General features: G+C 33.9%; 1 protein-coding gene across 4 annotated transcripts; it reads right to left on the bottom strand.

Annotated features, from left to right (window-relative positions):
- Window positions 1–9,270: 9,270 nt before the first annotated feature.
- LOC111904795 (isoleucine--tRNA ligase, cytoplasmic) lies at window positions 9,271–12,073 on the bottom strand. Of its 4 annotated transcripts, none has more exons than XM_052764409.1 (9): window positions 11,924–12,073; window positions 11,734–11,804; window positions 11,284–11,324; window positions 11,117–11,184; window positions 10,812–10,934; window positions 10,665–10,730; window positions 10,419–10,530; window positions 10,177–10,268; window positions 9,271–10,105 (listed from the first exon to the last, which is right to left on the bottom strand). In XM_052764409.1, exons 3-9 carry the CDS (start codon window positions 11,315–11,317, stop codon window positions 9,995–9,997), a joined length of 606 nt encoding a protein of 201 aa, XP_052620369.1. In that variant the 5' UTR covers window positions 11,318–11,324; window positions 11,734–11,804; window positions 11,924–12,073; the 3' UTR covers window positions 9,271–9,994. The 4 variants fall into 4 exon arrangements, with proteins under 4 accessions (XP_052620369.1, XP_052620370.1, XP_052620371.1 ...); XM_052764410.1 differs by having other exon boundaries at window positions 11,734–11,848; window positions 11,924–12,041; XM_052764411.1 differs by having other exon boundaries at window positions 11,734–11,807; window positions 11,924–12,012.
- Between the last annotated feature and the right edge of the window lie 562 nt (window positions 12,074–12,635).

Below are 12,635 nucleotides of genomic sequence, written 5' to 3'. Positions count from 1 at the left end.
AGTCTGGAAGGTAGCTTCATCGAGTAGGAGAGTAGGTTTCTTGCTAGTGGATTGGTTACGCTTGCTCGGAGGCATGGTTTTTCTTTATACGGCAAGGAACTCAAGCAGATGAGAGACGATGGTTAACCCTGGACATATTTGTCCTTACTGTATTAGGCATAAATTTTCCCGTGCCTCGGATACTGTTTGTCTGAGTGTCGACTTACATCCCTATGATGTAGTCCTGGTATGCAAGGTAGGAGTATGAGTATCGGAAAAAGCTATAAGATGGGAATCGTTCCTACTAAGTTACCTTTATACTGGGAAAGGTTTCACTCTCCGGCCTGGAAAGATTTGAGAATAGCTCGGAACGAAGACCGCGGGAAGAAAGGCTTATGAAGACTTATGGCCAAATGTCCTCAATAGAGGTGTTGGGACCCGCTCTAATCGTGTTACTTGCAACGGGAAAAAGGCAATTTACCTAACACATAGCGTGAGTAGTGTAATCACTAACTCACTAAATTGTATTATTTTTATGGGTGTATTAGCGTGACGAACATGAGAAAAAGACACTTCTTGGGTTCCATGTACTGGCTCCCTCTGTCTACCTCGTATCTTTGACTGGGACCGACGTTGGTTTCCTTCGGGTAGTTACCTAGGGTTCTCTTCTCCTATAGACATATTGAATTTCTACTCCGCTTTACTTCCAAATCCGACTCTGGGTGTCATCACTTCATGATGGATGACTGGAAATCTCGGAAGTTTAGGCGAATTTCTCACCGATGTCCCTAAAAAGATATAGGCACTTGGTGATTTCAATAGTCTAGACCCAGTTCATTTATTTCCGACTGAAAATCTTCTCAATGAACCTCTTCGGGGTCTTAATTCAACTCTTCTGCCGAGTACTGAAGTGGATAGGTTTTTCTACAGGGTTCGTGTGAGAATGGAAATGTCTAAATAATCCTAAGAGATTATTAACATTTCACTGGGTGATCCATATCGAGTCCTGCTATGATTACATAGGGTATACAAATCATATATAGCTTAGATCCGATAGGCCTTCGAATATGTGATACTACTCTATATCCACATCCAAACAAGGAAAAGGAAGTAGAGCGAAACCGCACATTCTTAGCCTATGGGATCCTTATTATATATAACCATGGGAGTATACTCTCTGTAATTGTAGGTATATCAATAAGGATCTTTTTAGTTCTTCACATAAGGTTATCTATGGATCCTAAAATATCCCTATGGTATTTTAATTCTTGTTTGTTTCTTATCTTCTGATTATGATTCTAGGATTAATGTGAGTCTTTTAGTATTCCAAAATACTCCTATAGTATTTTAAACTTTACGTTTGGCTCTAGCATTCCTAGTTGGTAAGTTTCAGACCTATTGCAACACCACTATCACTCCCAAGCACACGTCCATCGCACCTCGAATAAATGTAGTTGATTAGGTTACATTTATTCCAGCTTACAATTACATAACTGTCCAAGTTTGACGGTAATGCTCAACATCCGAAGACTTTTATTCTTGTTCTTCTTGTGATACTTGTGTTCGAGTGTTTAGATTCTGGATGTTCTTATACTTTGGTAAAATATGGTTATATTTTAAAGTATAATTCTTGGTCAGAGTGTTTTATCCCTATGCATTTATAGGTTGTATATCTTTTATGAATTGATACACTTAGCTCACTATAAACAATGCTCTGATACCAATCTGTCACACCCCAAAACCGGAACGGCGGAAACGTTCTGGGGTGGATGACGTCATGTCAAGTATCACAACATATGCAGTATAGTAATCAAAGTACAAAAATCATTTCATTAATAGTAATAGTTTTACATTACATATAAACATCAAAGTAATACAAGTAATGTTATAGGTGCAGCTTGGTACTGAATTGTCTTCACCCAAAAGCTCCTGGTATGTACCTGTCTATTGCTGACCTGAGAATACAAGTTATTTGAAAGCGAGTATCAACATTTTTTACAAATGCTGGTGAGTTCATAAGTATTTAGTGTCATTTTATCCAAATAACTTTATATAAGTAGTAGTAGTTTAGAATCAAGAGTGTATTAGAGTCATTTCCAGAAAATCCTATATTTTCTTAAATAAAAGTAGTCTTCTACCAAGACCTGACAGAGTTATGTTGTAAAAAGTAATTTTTTTTCCTTAACACCATCATTATCAAAATGTGGTATTGATTTTGAAGGAAAGTAGGAGAATATTAGGGAAAATAACATATGCCTCAGCAGTGAAGACTGCTGACTAAGGCAAAAAGAAATCATAGACTCCAAGAGAGTATCGAATGAACGGTACGCCTGGCTCAGTCTAACAAAAGGGAGACACAGACCCCAGACGGTATCAAATGAAAGATACGTCTAGCAAGGTCTAAAAACAGTGAATACAGACCCCAGACAGTATCAAACGAATGATACGTCTAGCAAGGTCTAAAAATAGTGAATATAGTGAATACAGTGTTAAAACCCATTACCTTAAGGCCATGAAAGGTAACCCCGAGATACTCGTAACCATACTGATAGACACTAGAGAACTTGACGCCCTGCAAGCGTCGGTGTAAGTATGACATTTGTCACCCCTTGGCTTGGTAGGCTGTGGACTGTAGCTAGCAGTCAGGGTGCGGGGGTGTCAATCTCGTATAGCTATACACACAATGTCCGCTCTCCTTACAAGAGACTCTGGTTACCAACTTGACAACGGAGAAGGCCGTGTACTGAAGATGTATCTCGTGTAGTGAGATCTGATGTAAAATACCGGACTAATGATAGAGAATCACAACTGAACTGACTAATGTAAACCTATATGTCTATGCTTGTATACATAATATATAACTAATGATCAAACGACCTTCGGACGAATATCCGATCCCACCAGACCACATCTCAAAGAAGAAAAGGAAATAGGGCGAACAAGCCTTCCTAAGTCCTTTAAACATTATTTATATATATCTATACAAGCACGGACATACATTTAACATAGTAGAAGCATTTAATGAAGTTGAAGTGTTTCACGAAGAAGAAGTGTTAACAAGTAAGAGTGTATCGTGAAGTAGGAGTGTATTACTAAGTAAAAGTGTATCACGAAGTAAAAGTGTATCATAAAATATAAGTGTACCACGAAGTAAAAGTGTTAACAAAGTAGTAGCATTTAACTAAGTAGGAGCATTAACTAAGTAGAAGTAGAACAAGGCAGTAGAATCTAACGAAGTAGGAGTATAAAACATGGAAGAAAACTTCTGTGAAAACTTTGGAAAACCTTTATAATTAAGAAAATCATGACTTGGTATTCTTTTATAAAATAAGTTTGAAAATCTTTAGAAATTCTTTAGAAACCTTTCATAAACAAGTTTTGAATGAAACTTTGATAAAACATTTTGGGTAAAGAAATCCTTTGTTTAACATACTGCCGTAACAGGATTTTAAGTAAAACATACAGCGTGAGAAAACAATTTGAGAAAAGCTTTGTACAAGTAAAGATGTTTTGGAAGAACCATTTGCAGTATCTGACTCGGTAAAACAGTTCATAGTGTAATAAATCCTTGTGCATGCGGGTTATCAATCACATGTGATTGATATGATAACAGGCATGTTTAACTTGTATCCCCCCCATAAAACATGTAAAAACAGTTGAAAAGGTTCATTAACGGGGTATGAACTCACCTGTTGTAAGTGGATCGGGTGAAGGTGCCGGTATAGGATGCTAAGTGTCGAGTGAGGACTTGACCACACACGCGAATCCTATTTAACATGTAATGATACATTTAAGTATCCAATTAGTCATTTAACAACTAATTAAGCAAGTAAGGATGTCTTACGACATCAAAACACTTTGCTACAAGTGCTAGAAGTGTCAAGGGTTGCATAGAAGGTGTGTATGGGATCACTTTGGAGTTTACTCCTCAAATAAAGGCCCTTATGGGTGTTTACGGTTTCAAGACCCTTTCCCCCATGAGTTTACGGCCGTAAACTCATGGTAGTAGTGTCATGGGATGCTTAAAGGTCTTAACTCACTCATGGAGTCATGCTAGAGTTGAATCAAGGGCTAAGGAAGTGATTAAGGCTCAAAATGGGCACAAAGTGGAGTTTACGGTCCAATGTTTACTCCTTAAGGAGTTTACGGCCGTAAAAACATGAGTTTACGGTCGTAAACTCATGTTGGCCCATTCCTTTAGTTGTTTGGTGGTTCTAACTCATGTATGTAAGGTTCTAGTGGCTTTTAGAGGCATAGGAAGGTGTTTAGGGCACTTAAACACCTTGGAAAGGTGTTTACGGTCTAAGGAGATACACTTGGGGAGTTTACTACCTTAAACACATGAGTTTACGGCAGTAAGCTCATGTTAGTCCCTAAATCATGCGTTTTTGTGGTTGTAGGTTAAGCATACGAAGTTCTAGGTCCAATTCCAAGCCATACAAAGTGTTGAGGGCACTTTAACACCCTTTGGGGGTGTTTATGGTCTAAGGATGTGTGTTTACGATCCAAGAACCTTCTTGGGCCTTAAACTCAAGTGTGACATGATTTAGTATGCTTTGGTGCATAAAATGAAGGAAAATAAGGTTCTATGCACTCTAGGAAGTTCATGGAAGCCCTTAGAGGTGTTTGAGGGGTAGCTTGACACCATAAAAGGTGCTTATGGTCCATGAACATGGGTTTACAGTCCAAGAACATCCTTAGACCGTAAACTCATGTTTACTCCCCATTTGGTCCGATTTTGGTGTTCTAAGTCCTTTCGGGTAAGCCTTTAAGCCATTGCTAAGCATGAGAAGTGTTTTGGAAGGGTTTTTGAGCATTAAAACCCACATTCAAGGGGTTTACGGTTTTGGGAGGCTCCCAAGACCGTAAACTCATGTTCTTGAAGTTTTCGGATGATTAAGTCACGAATTTGCAAGATAGAAGTGTTAAACAACAAGCTATGGAGGTTTACTTACCGATTTGAGGCTCGGAGGGACGATTTTTTTGACCAAAACCCGTTTGTAGAGAGAGAGTGTCTAAGGTGGGAAAAAGGTGGGAGTGAAACCCACTTCTCCCTTATATAGGGTGGAGCTTATGTTCTGGCTGGGGTTCTCCTGACACCAACCGCGAACGGGTTTTTCACCACTTCCTTAATCACGGCAAATTTTAAAATTATGCCGCCTTAATTTTTGTTCGCTTAACGAATATTATTTAAAATATTCCAACGGGTTTAATTCCGGTCAAAAATATTTTCGGGATATATTTAGGTAATTTTTGACGTAACTAATTTCGACGTTAATTTTGACGTTAACTGCGACGTTAACTTTGACGTTAAAACTAACGGAAATTTTTGGGTTGTCACATCATCCCCCCGTTAGAGGGAATTTCGTCCCGAAATTCAGGTTTAGCATACCACGAATACCAACAATACGAACTTAAACTCGATAAAACATAAGCGATTCAAAGGTTGGGCTCAAATACCTTCTATACGTGTTATAGGGCCTTTGTGGCCCAATATCATGATTATTGGGCCTGATATAATCACACATGTTTATTGGGCCTCCTGTGACCCAGTTACATGTCTAATGGACCGTCAATGGCTTTTACATGCTATTGGGCCTTAGTGGCCCATTTGCATTGCTAGTAAGGTCCAAATCAAACATATGAGTGATGGGCTAACGTGTCTGTCTCATACTCGACAGCCTATAATAATATATAAGATTAGTGGGGCTCTGTTGCCCTCTTCTCTTTGTCTGTTAGGCTTACCCCTTTTATTCAAGTAAACATAAATTAGGTTGTTAAACAAGGTTATTCAATTTCAGTTCGATTTAGTGAGAAATAACGGGTGACACTAATAAGTGTTGGTCGTAGTCTGTAGTTATAACCAGAGTCTCCTGGAGGGAGAGCGAAAGTTTGTGTATAGATCTATACGGGGGTGACTCCCCCACACCTGAGTTGTTCGCTACAGTTAGACTCGGCCAGTCTAGGGTGACAAAATCTTAATTCAATTTTGGTATTCGCTAGAATGCCAAGACAGACGAACTAGTCATTATTATTCATGGTTATAACGACTCACATAGAGATGCAATACCATCTAAGTAATCATGAGAAAGCATATTCATTCGTTGTGATGATACAATACTACCAAAATTATCATACTATACATATCGGAAAACATCGGGTTTTCCGGGGAAACAACATTACTCACTCCTACTCTCAAAAACTATAATACAATAATCAATTTTGAATAACAATCACTTTTACTTGTTTTGAATTCACATACATATGCACTTATGGGATCATCGCATCTTTTTCGCAAACAGTTTTTGTACAAAAAATATTGGATTTTCTGGGTTTTACAAGCGATACAAACAAATTTTATATCAAACATGCTTATGAACTCACCAACATTATATATGTTGACGTTTTCAAAACAACCTGTATTCTCAGGTAACAGATAAGCTGAAGAAAAATATCAAGTGTGTTAGGATGTTATGTTTTGTGACTCTCAAACAATTTATGCTATAGATATGTAATGTTTAAACAATGTACTTGATGTGAACAATGACAGTTGTACTATGTAATGTTGGTGATGTATGTGTTGTTCATGTATATTCATTGTGATGATATTTCAATTTAAGTCACGCGAGCCCTCGGACGTTTCCGCCGTCTGGTTCGAGGGTGTGACAATTTAAGTGTTTTTTTTTTGTAAAAATTGTTTGAATGTCGAAATCTTAATGTTTTTCAGTGAACCCACTTGGGTTCGAAAGTTAACTCAAAATACCATATCTCAAAAACAATCTCGATTTTTAGTTAAGAAATAAGTAAGATATGGAAATTCAAAGTCAAATGAAGAAATCTAGCAGATTGCAGGTTGCAGGTTGTATTTTGTTTGTTTAAAGTGCCTTTTTAGCCATATTTTCACAAGAACAAATGGCTTATTCTTTTCGCTTGAAATTGAAATGTAATATACTAATATTTACAGAGGACCAAAGAACTATTATGTGCATGAAGCCAAGTCGTGGATTTAGGTTTTCCAAGACCCAAAATAGGTGTTTTGTTCTCACTAGTGAAGAACTCCTTGAAACCGAATCATGTACTAGGATCTTGCACCAAAAATCCGATTTTTAACACATATATGGAATGTAAACACACCAAAGATGTCTTAGAAATGGTTTTATCATATGTAAACATAAAAATAAGAAAATAAAGGTGTTGAACCTAGTTTTTAAAGCTATAAGAACATTCATGCCTCCTCACATTCTTAGCATAGGTTTGATCCCAAATTTTCACCATTATTGACACATGCAATGTGTTTTTGTGAAAATCTACAAACACTAAGATGAAAGAAAAGATTCTAGCCATTAAAAAGGCATAGAATCCGAGTTTAAGAAGAGAAAAGATGTTAGAACTTGCATCTAAATGAAAAGAATGAAGTCCATTACCTAGATTCGATTTTGGGCTTCAAGGACACCCAAAAATCTTCAAAATTTTGTGGGTTTAGGATTGTTATTGACTGAGTTTGAGTGTTTTTTTAGAGCGGGAAATAGTTTCTTGGAGGAAGGAGATGGAGTGAAGAAAGAGTGTTAATGATTGAAGTGAGGGTGACTAAATGGAAAGAGGGAGAGGGCCTAAGGAATTAGGGGTGTTCGTTTGGATGGATCGGTTTGATCCGATCCAATCAGGTGAATCCAAATTGATTTCAGTTTTTAAAACATAGATCCAAATAGTCCAAACTAAATTTAAATCCGATCCGGTCCGATCCAATTACAATTCGGTTGGATCGGTTTTTATAATTCGGTTTTCAAAAACCGAAACATTTTAAAACGACATATAAGTATAATATTATCCAACTTTACACAAGAAACAAAAACAAATTATTTAGTTGCGATTTGAAAATTATAAACAACTAATAAGAATATATATTATAGTTAAATATTTTATAGATATAAAACTTTTGAGAGAAAATACATAGTAATGTTTTTTTTATCGGGTGAAACGTTTTGAACTTATTTGAAAAGGTAAATTACAAAATTAATATATAACTATAGATATATATTATAAACTAGTTTATAACCCGTGAGAACCACGATTATAAAATTAATCAATTTTCTATAGTAAAAACTCAAAATTATTAATAAGTTATTTTAAATAAATTATTAATTTAAGAGATTTTTTATTAGTTATGTGAAATTATAATCATTGATTCAAATAAATATATAAAATTAATTTTTAATATATATTAGATATTTTTTATTTGTATTAATGAAAACAATAATTTAAAATTTAAAATTTAAAATTTAAAATAGAATCACATTATTGAGAAGGTCTAATAAATTTAAAATGGAAAACTAATAGATTGACAAGTGGTAACACATTAATTAAAATGTCTAATATGATGACACATGGCAAAAGAGCTACTCTTTTATTAATATAGAGATAGATAAATAATAAATGTTTATTCTGTTTTTATTTTATAAACCAAAACTAATCCGAAATCCAAAATAATAATTTGGTTTTGTTGAAAACCAATCCAAAAATCTGAATATCCAAACTAAATTGTCCAATTGGATAATTCGGTTTAATCCTAATACTGAAGAGCCCTATAGGGAATTGCCAAATTTTGAAGGAAAAGAGGGAGAGAGAAAAGTGTGTTCTTGGTACTTGCATATTCATAAAGGCCTTCTTTCATTTTTATAAGATTTGGCTTTAACTTTTATAAAAATCTAAGTATAATTTTATATATTTTCAAGGGTCATTTGTGTTGGTTTTATGTATTTTTGTTTTTAGAAATAAGTCCATAAATTCTTGTATTTTATTTCATTATTTTAATAATTATTTAGCTTATAATTTCCATTTTATAAATATAAATATTATATTTCATAAAATGAAATAAGAGTTTATAAAATGAGAATGTTTGAATTATGTTGTGTGGACAATATAACCCAACTTGTAACTAAATCATATTATGATTTAATTAATTTGAGTTTCTTAAATACTTAATAATTATGGTATTTAACTTATCATAATATTAATTTGAGTTTGTTAAATACTTAATAATTATGATATTTAACTTACCCTTGAACATCTACCGAATATGGTTTTGTGTTTAGTTAAGATTGAAATTTGGCACTTTATAACCTAATTGATACATTCACATATCCATGTAAAGGTTCGTATCTACTATGTCGCGACATAATTCTAATATAGCATTTAGAATCAGCTATGTTTACACATGAAAGTTGTGAGGTTGAAGTTGCGTATTAACCGGAGTTTTTGAGTTTTGACGGATGTCATACTATCCCACCCCAATAAAAAATCAAACTTTTTTCTAATTATAATCACAAGCAGTATCTTGTAAAGGTCATTAGTCCTTCAAAATCAAAGAGGAGTGTTTGGTCTAATTCTTTTCCAACATGGAATTACCTTTTACCAATTTACTTCCAACTCAGCAACAAATATTCCAACTCAGCAATAAATATGCCAAGTCATTTACTAACCCAAAGTACCCGTTACCATAAGATGTAGTTTGACCAAATGGTTAAAGCAATAGTTGACTGGTATTTTGTATACTTACTAAATGTAGATGATAGTTTTTGAACAATTCTAATACTTAGGGTGCGTTTGGTTGTGGAAAATTTTACAGTTTTTTAGGAAAAATTTTCAAAAAAAAACGGAAATTTTAAAAACACGTTTGGTTCATTCAGTTTTCCAAAGTTTTCTAAGAAAATGAAAATTTTCAGTTTTGCAAATTGTATGTAAATTAGAAAAGTGATTTTTACAGTTTTCCAAAGTTTTCCAAATTTCTAAGATAGAAAATGAAAACTCCACCCGTTCCATCCAAACGCGTTTTCATTGAAAATTGAAAATGAAAACTCAACCCTGTTTTCTGAAAATATTTTCATAAAAAATGAAAACAGTTTTCCACAACCAAACGCACCCTTAGTTACCCATATAAGTCATTTTCCCTAAATTCTATCTTCGTTGTTCCATCTTCACAAAAAGTAAAATTTTTTTTAATCAAAAGATTTTATGGTCAAGAATTGTTGTTGGTGGCTTGGGAGTAATAATCCCCAACTGTTAAGAACACTTGCTCTCCCAACACAACATCAACATCAGGCAGACCTTCAATGCAATCCACTTTAATCTGTAAACACAATAAAAACTGATTAATTGCTTTTAAATTTGGAAATAAAAATAATAAACAAAATAACCCACCTGATTAATTCCCACTAGAAATTCTGTTTTGAGATTGAAGTGGTCCCTCGACAACAAATACACCTTCAATGCATTTGCATATTTCGCATTTCCTATACACAACAAACGTAACCGTTATTCTTATTGACTTATTGTCATTGTTGTTAAATGGTTTCATAATCATATTTAAAATACATTATATAGTATAATAATATAAAAAGTTAATTAAGAAACTCATGTAAAAAAGGAGAAAACGAGATGACCTGAATATAAATCAAGGATTGCTTTATCGTTAAATGTTAATGTTTGTCTTGTCAAAGTGATCTCAAAATCACAATTTGAAATGTTGCGATACGTCTTCTCAGCAATCACTACCTGCAAATTCCCAAGAATAATTAGTATTAAATTTAATATTCATAATAAATTAAATATCAATTTAATTTATAATACAACATCACAAGTAATAAATATTACATTAAGCATGTGTGTGTTAGTGTGTGAAATCTTACAGCATGTTCAGGAATGAGGGTAGAGTCTAGTAAAGGAGAACATATCGCCTCTTTGATGTATGCTTCCTGCATAATATGAAAATTAATTACATGTGTTATAAATAACCATAAACATAATATTTTTAATAATGACATGATAAAATTCACCTGAGATTTTAAATTTTTGGCAGATGCTGACGTGTCATCATCCAAGGACTTGAAGTAGACCTCCACTGGGTAGGTGGGTTCAAGTTCAGATATTTCACGTAACTCTTGGATACATTTAACCACCTATATATATATATATATATATATATATATATATATATATATATATATATATATATATATATATATATATATATATATATATATATATATATATATATATATATATATATATATATATATATATTTAATTATTTATCAATCACCAAACAAATATTTAACTATATATCTAATAGAATAAATACCTCATCTGCAAAACCAGCTTTGGACAAGGAGTCATCAGGGCAAAAGTCCAGTACTACCTTTACATCACCTAATTAAAAGTTATAAATAATATTAATTTGTTATTAAAATAGAAAACCATTATTTATTTAAAAATAGAATTTCAAAAACAGGTGTCGAGTTTTCTCACCATCACCAGATGCATCCATTTGCTCTTTGTTCATGCAAAATCTACACGAGAGAAGCAAAAGGAGAAAATAAATGAAGGGGAATTTGTAAATAGTTAGGACTTAAATGAGGAAAGCATTCTTTTCCGCTTGATTTGTTAAATTCCCAAAAAAATTATAGACAAAACTAGAACATCTACATGAAACACAATAATTTTCCAGTTTAACAAAATCAAACAGTTAATAGAACAGAAATTATCCAGATTAACAAAATCATACACAACCAAGAACTTCCCAGCTTCTATGGACACTAATCAATAAACCTAAACATAACCCTAAAGTATCAGAAAGCTTCAAAGTTCAAACACATTTAGACAAAATATTTAAGAAAAACTACAGCCAAATCACCAGAAATCTGATTCACGGTACACAAATTAAATTCATCAAATTTCACAGTACACAAATAACATTACCTGTTGAGGAAGTAGAGAACGCTGTACCACCGTTCGCCGGAAGTGAGAGGGTAGACCGGCGATGAAAGCACCTGCTATTGACGATGACAGATTGAGAAAACTCAATCGATCGGAGCTGGATCGACATAAGGAAAACGTCGGATAGAAAGGTTGAAGGAGTAGACGGAGGAACAAGGGAGATGGCGGTTACCTGGTCGAAGTGGTGGCGCCGGCGAGAAGAAAATCGCCTGAGAAATCGAGCGAGAGAAAGAGAGAGAGAGAGCTGTATCGATTAAAGGGGAAACGGGGTTTTAGGTAGAGGTTTTATGGGAGTAGGAATGTCGTAATCGTCCGTTACGTGGGCAAGAAGCTTACAATCTACATTTTTACCTTCCTACCTTGTATTTTGATCTTACGACATAAACTACCCCAAACACGTTTTTCATGAATTTAATGATACTTTCTGGAAATGGCAAAATACCCCCTCAACTTTAGAGATGCAAACCGGGACGCATATTGGTGGAGATTACAATCCCTATACTCATATTTTCCCCAGGCTCGTTAAATCTCCGACTGGTTCGAGTATAAAAATCTTCCTTGGATATAGAGAACCAATGGATACCCGTTTAGTAAAAAATATCCAATTTTTTTATTTAATTTCATAAATATTAAACAAAAACATAACAATAATCACCACTATTAAAACATTCAACAGCTCATACTTTATTCTCATAGAAAGAAAAAAAAAAAAAATTGATTCTCATGTTTGTTAAGAAACCAAAATAGAAAAGATAAATCTTCATAAACTAAGTATCAAAATCCACAATGCTAAGTATCAAAATCCACAATGATTGCAACTGTATCATCATCTCTTATAATTTCAAATTTTACAATATGTTTTTCTCTATTTGGATGTGTATATA

This window comes from Lactuca sativa, chromosome 5 (assembly GCF_002870075.4).
Source record: "Lactuca sativa cultivar Salinas chromosome 5, Lsat_Salinas_v11, whole genome shotgun sequence".
Taxonomy (NCBI): Eukaryota; Viridiplantae; Streptophyta; class Magnoliopsida; order Asterales; family Asteraceae; genus Lactuca; species Lactuca sativa.
Note: the sequence above shows the minus strand (reverse complement) of the source record. Positions and strands in the feature narration are given on the sequence as shown.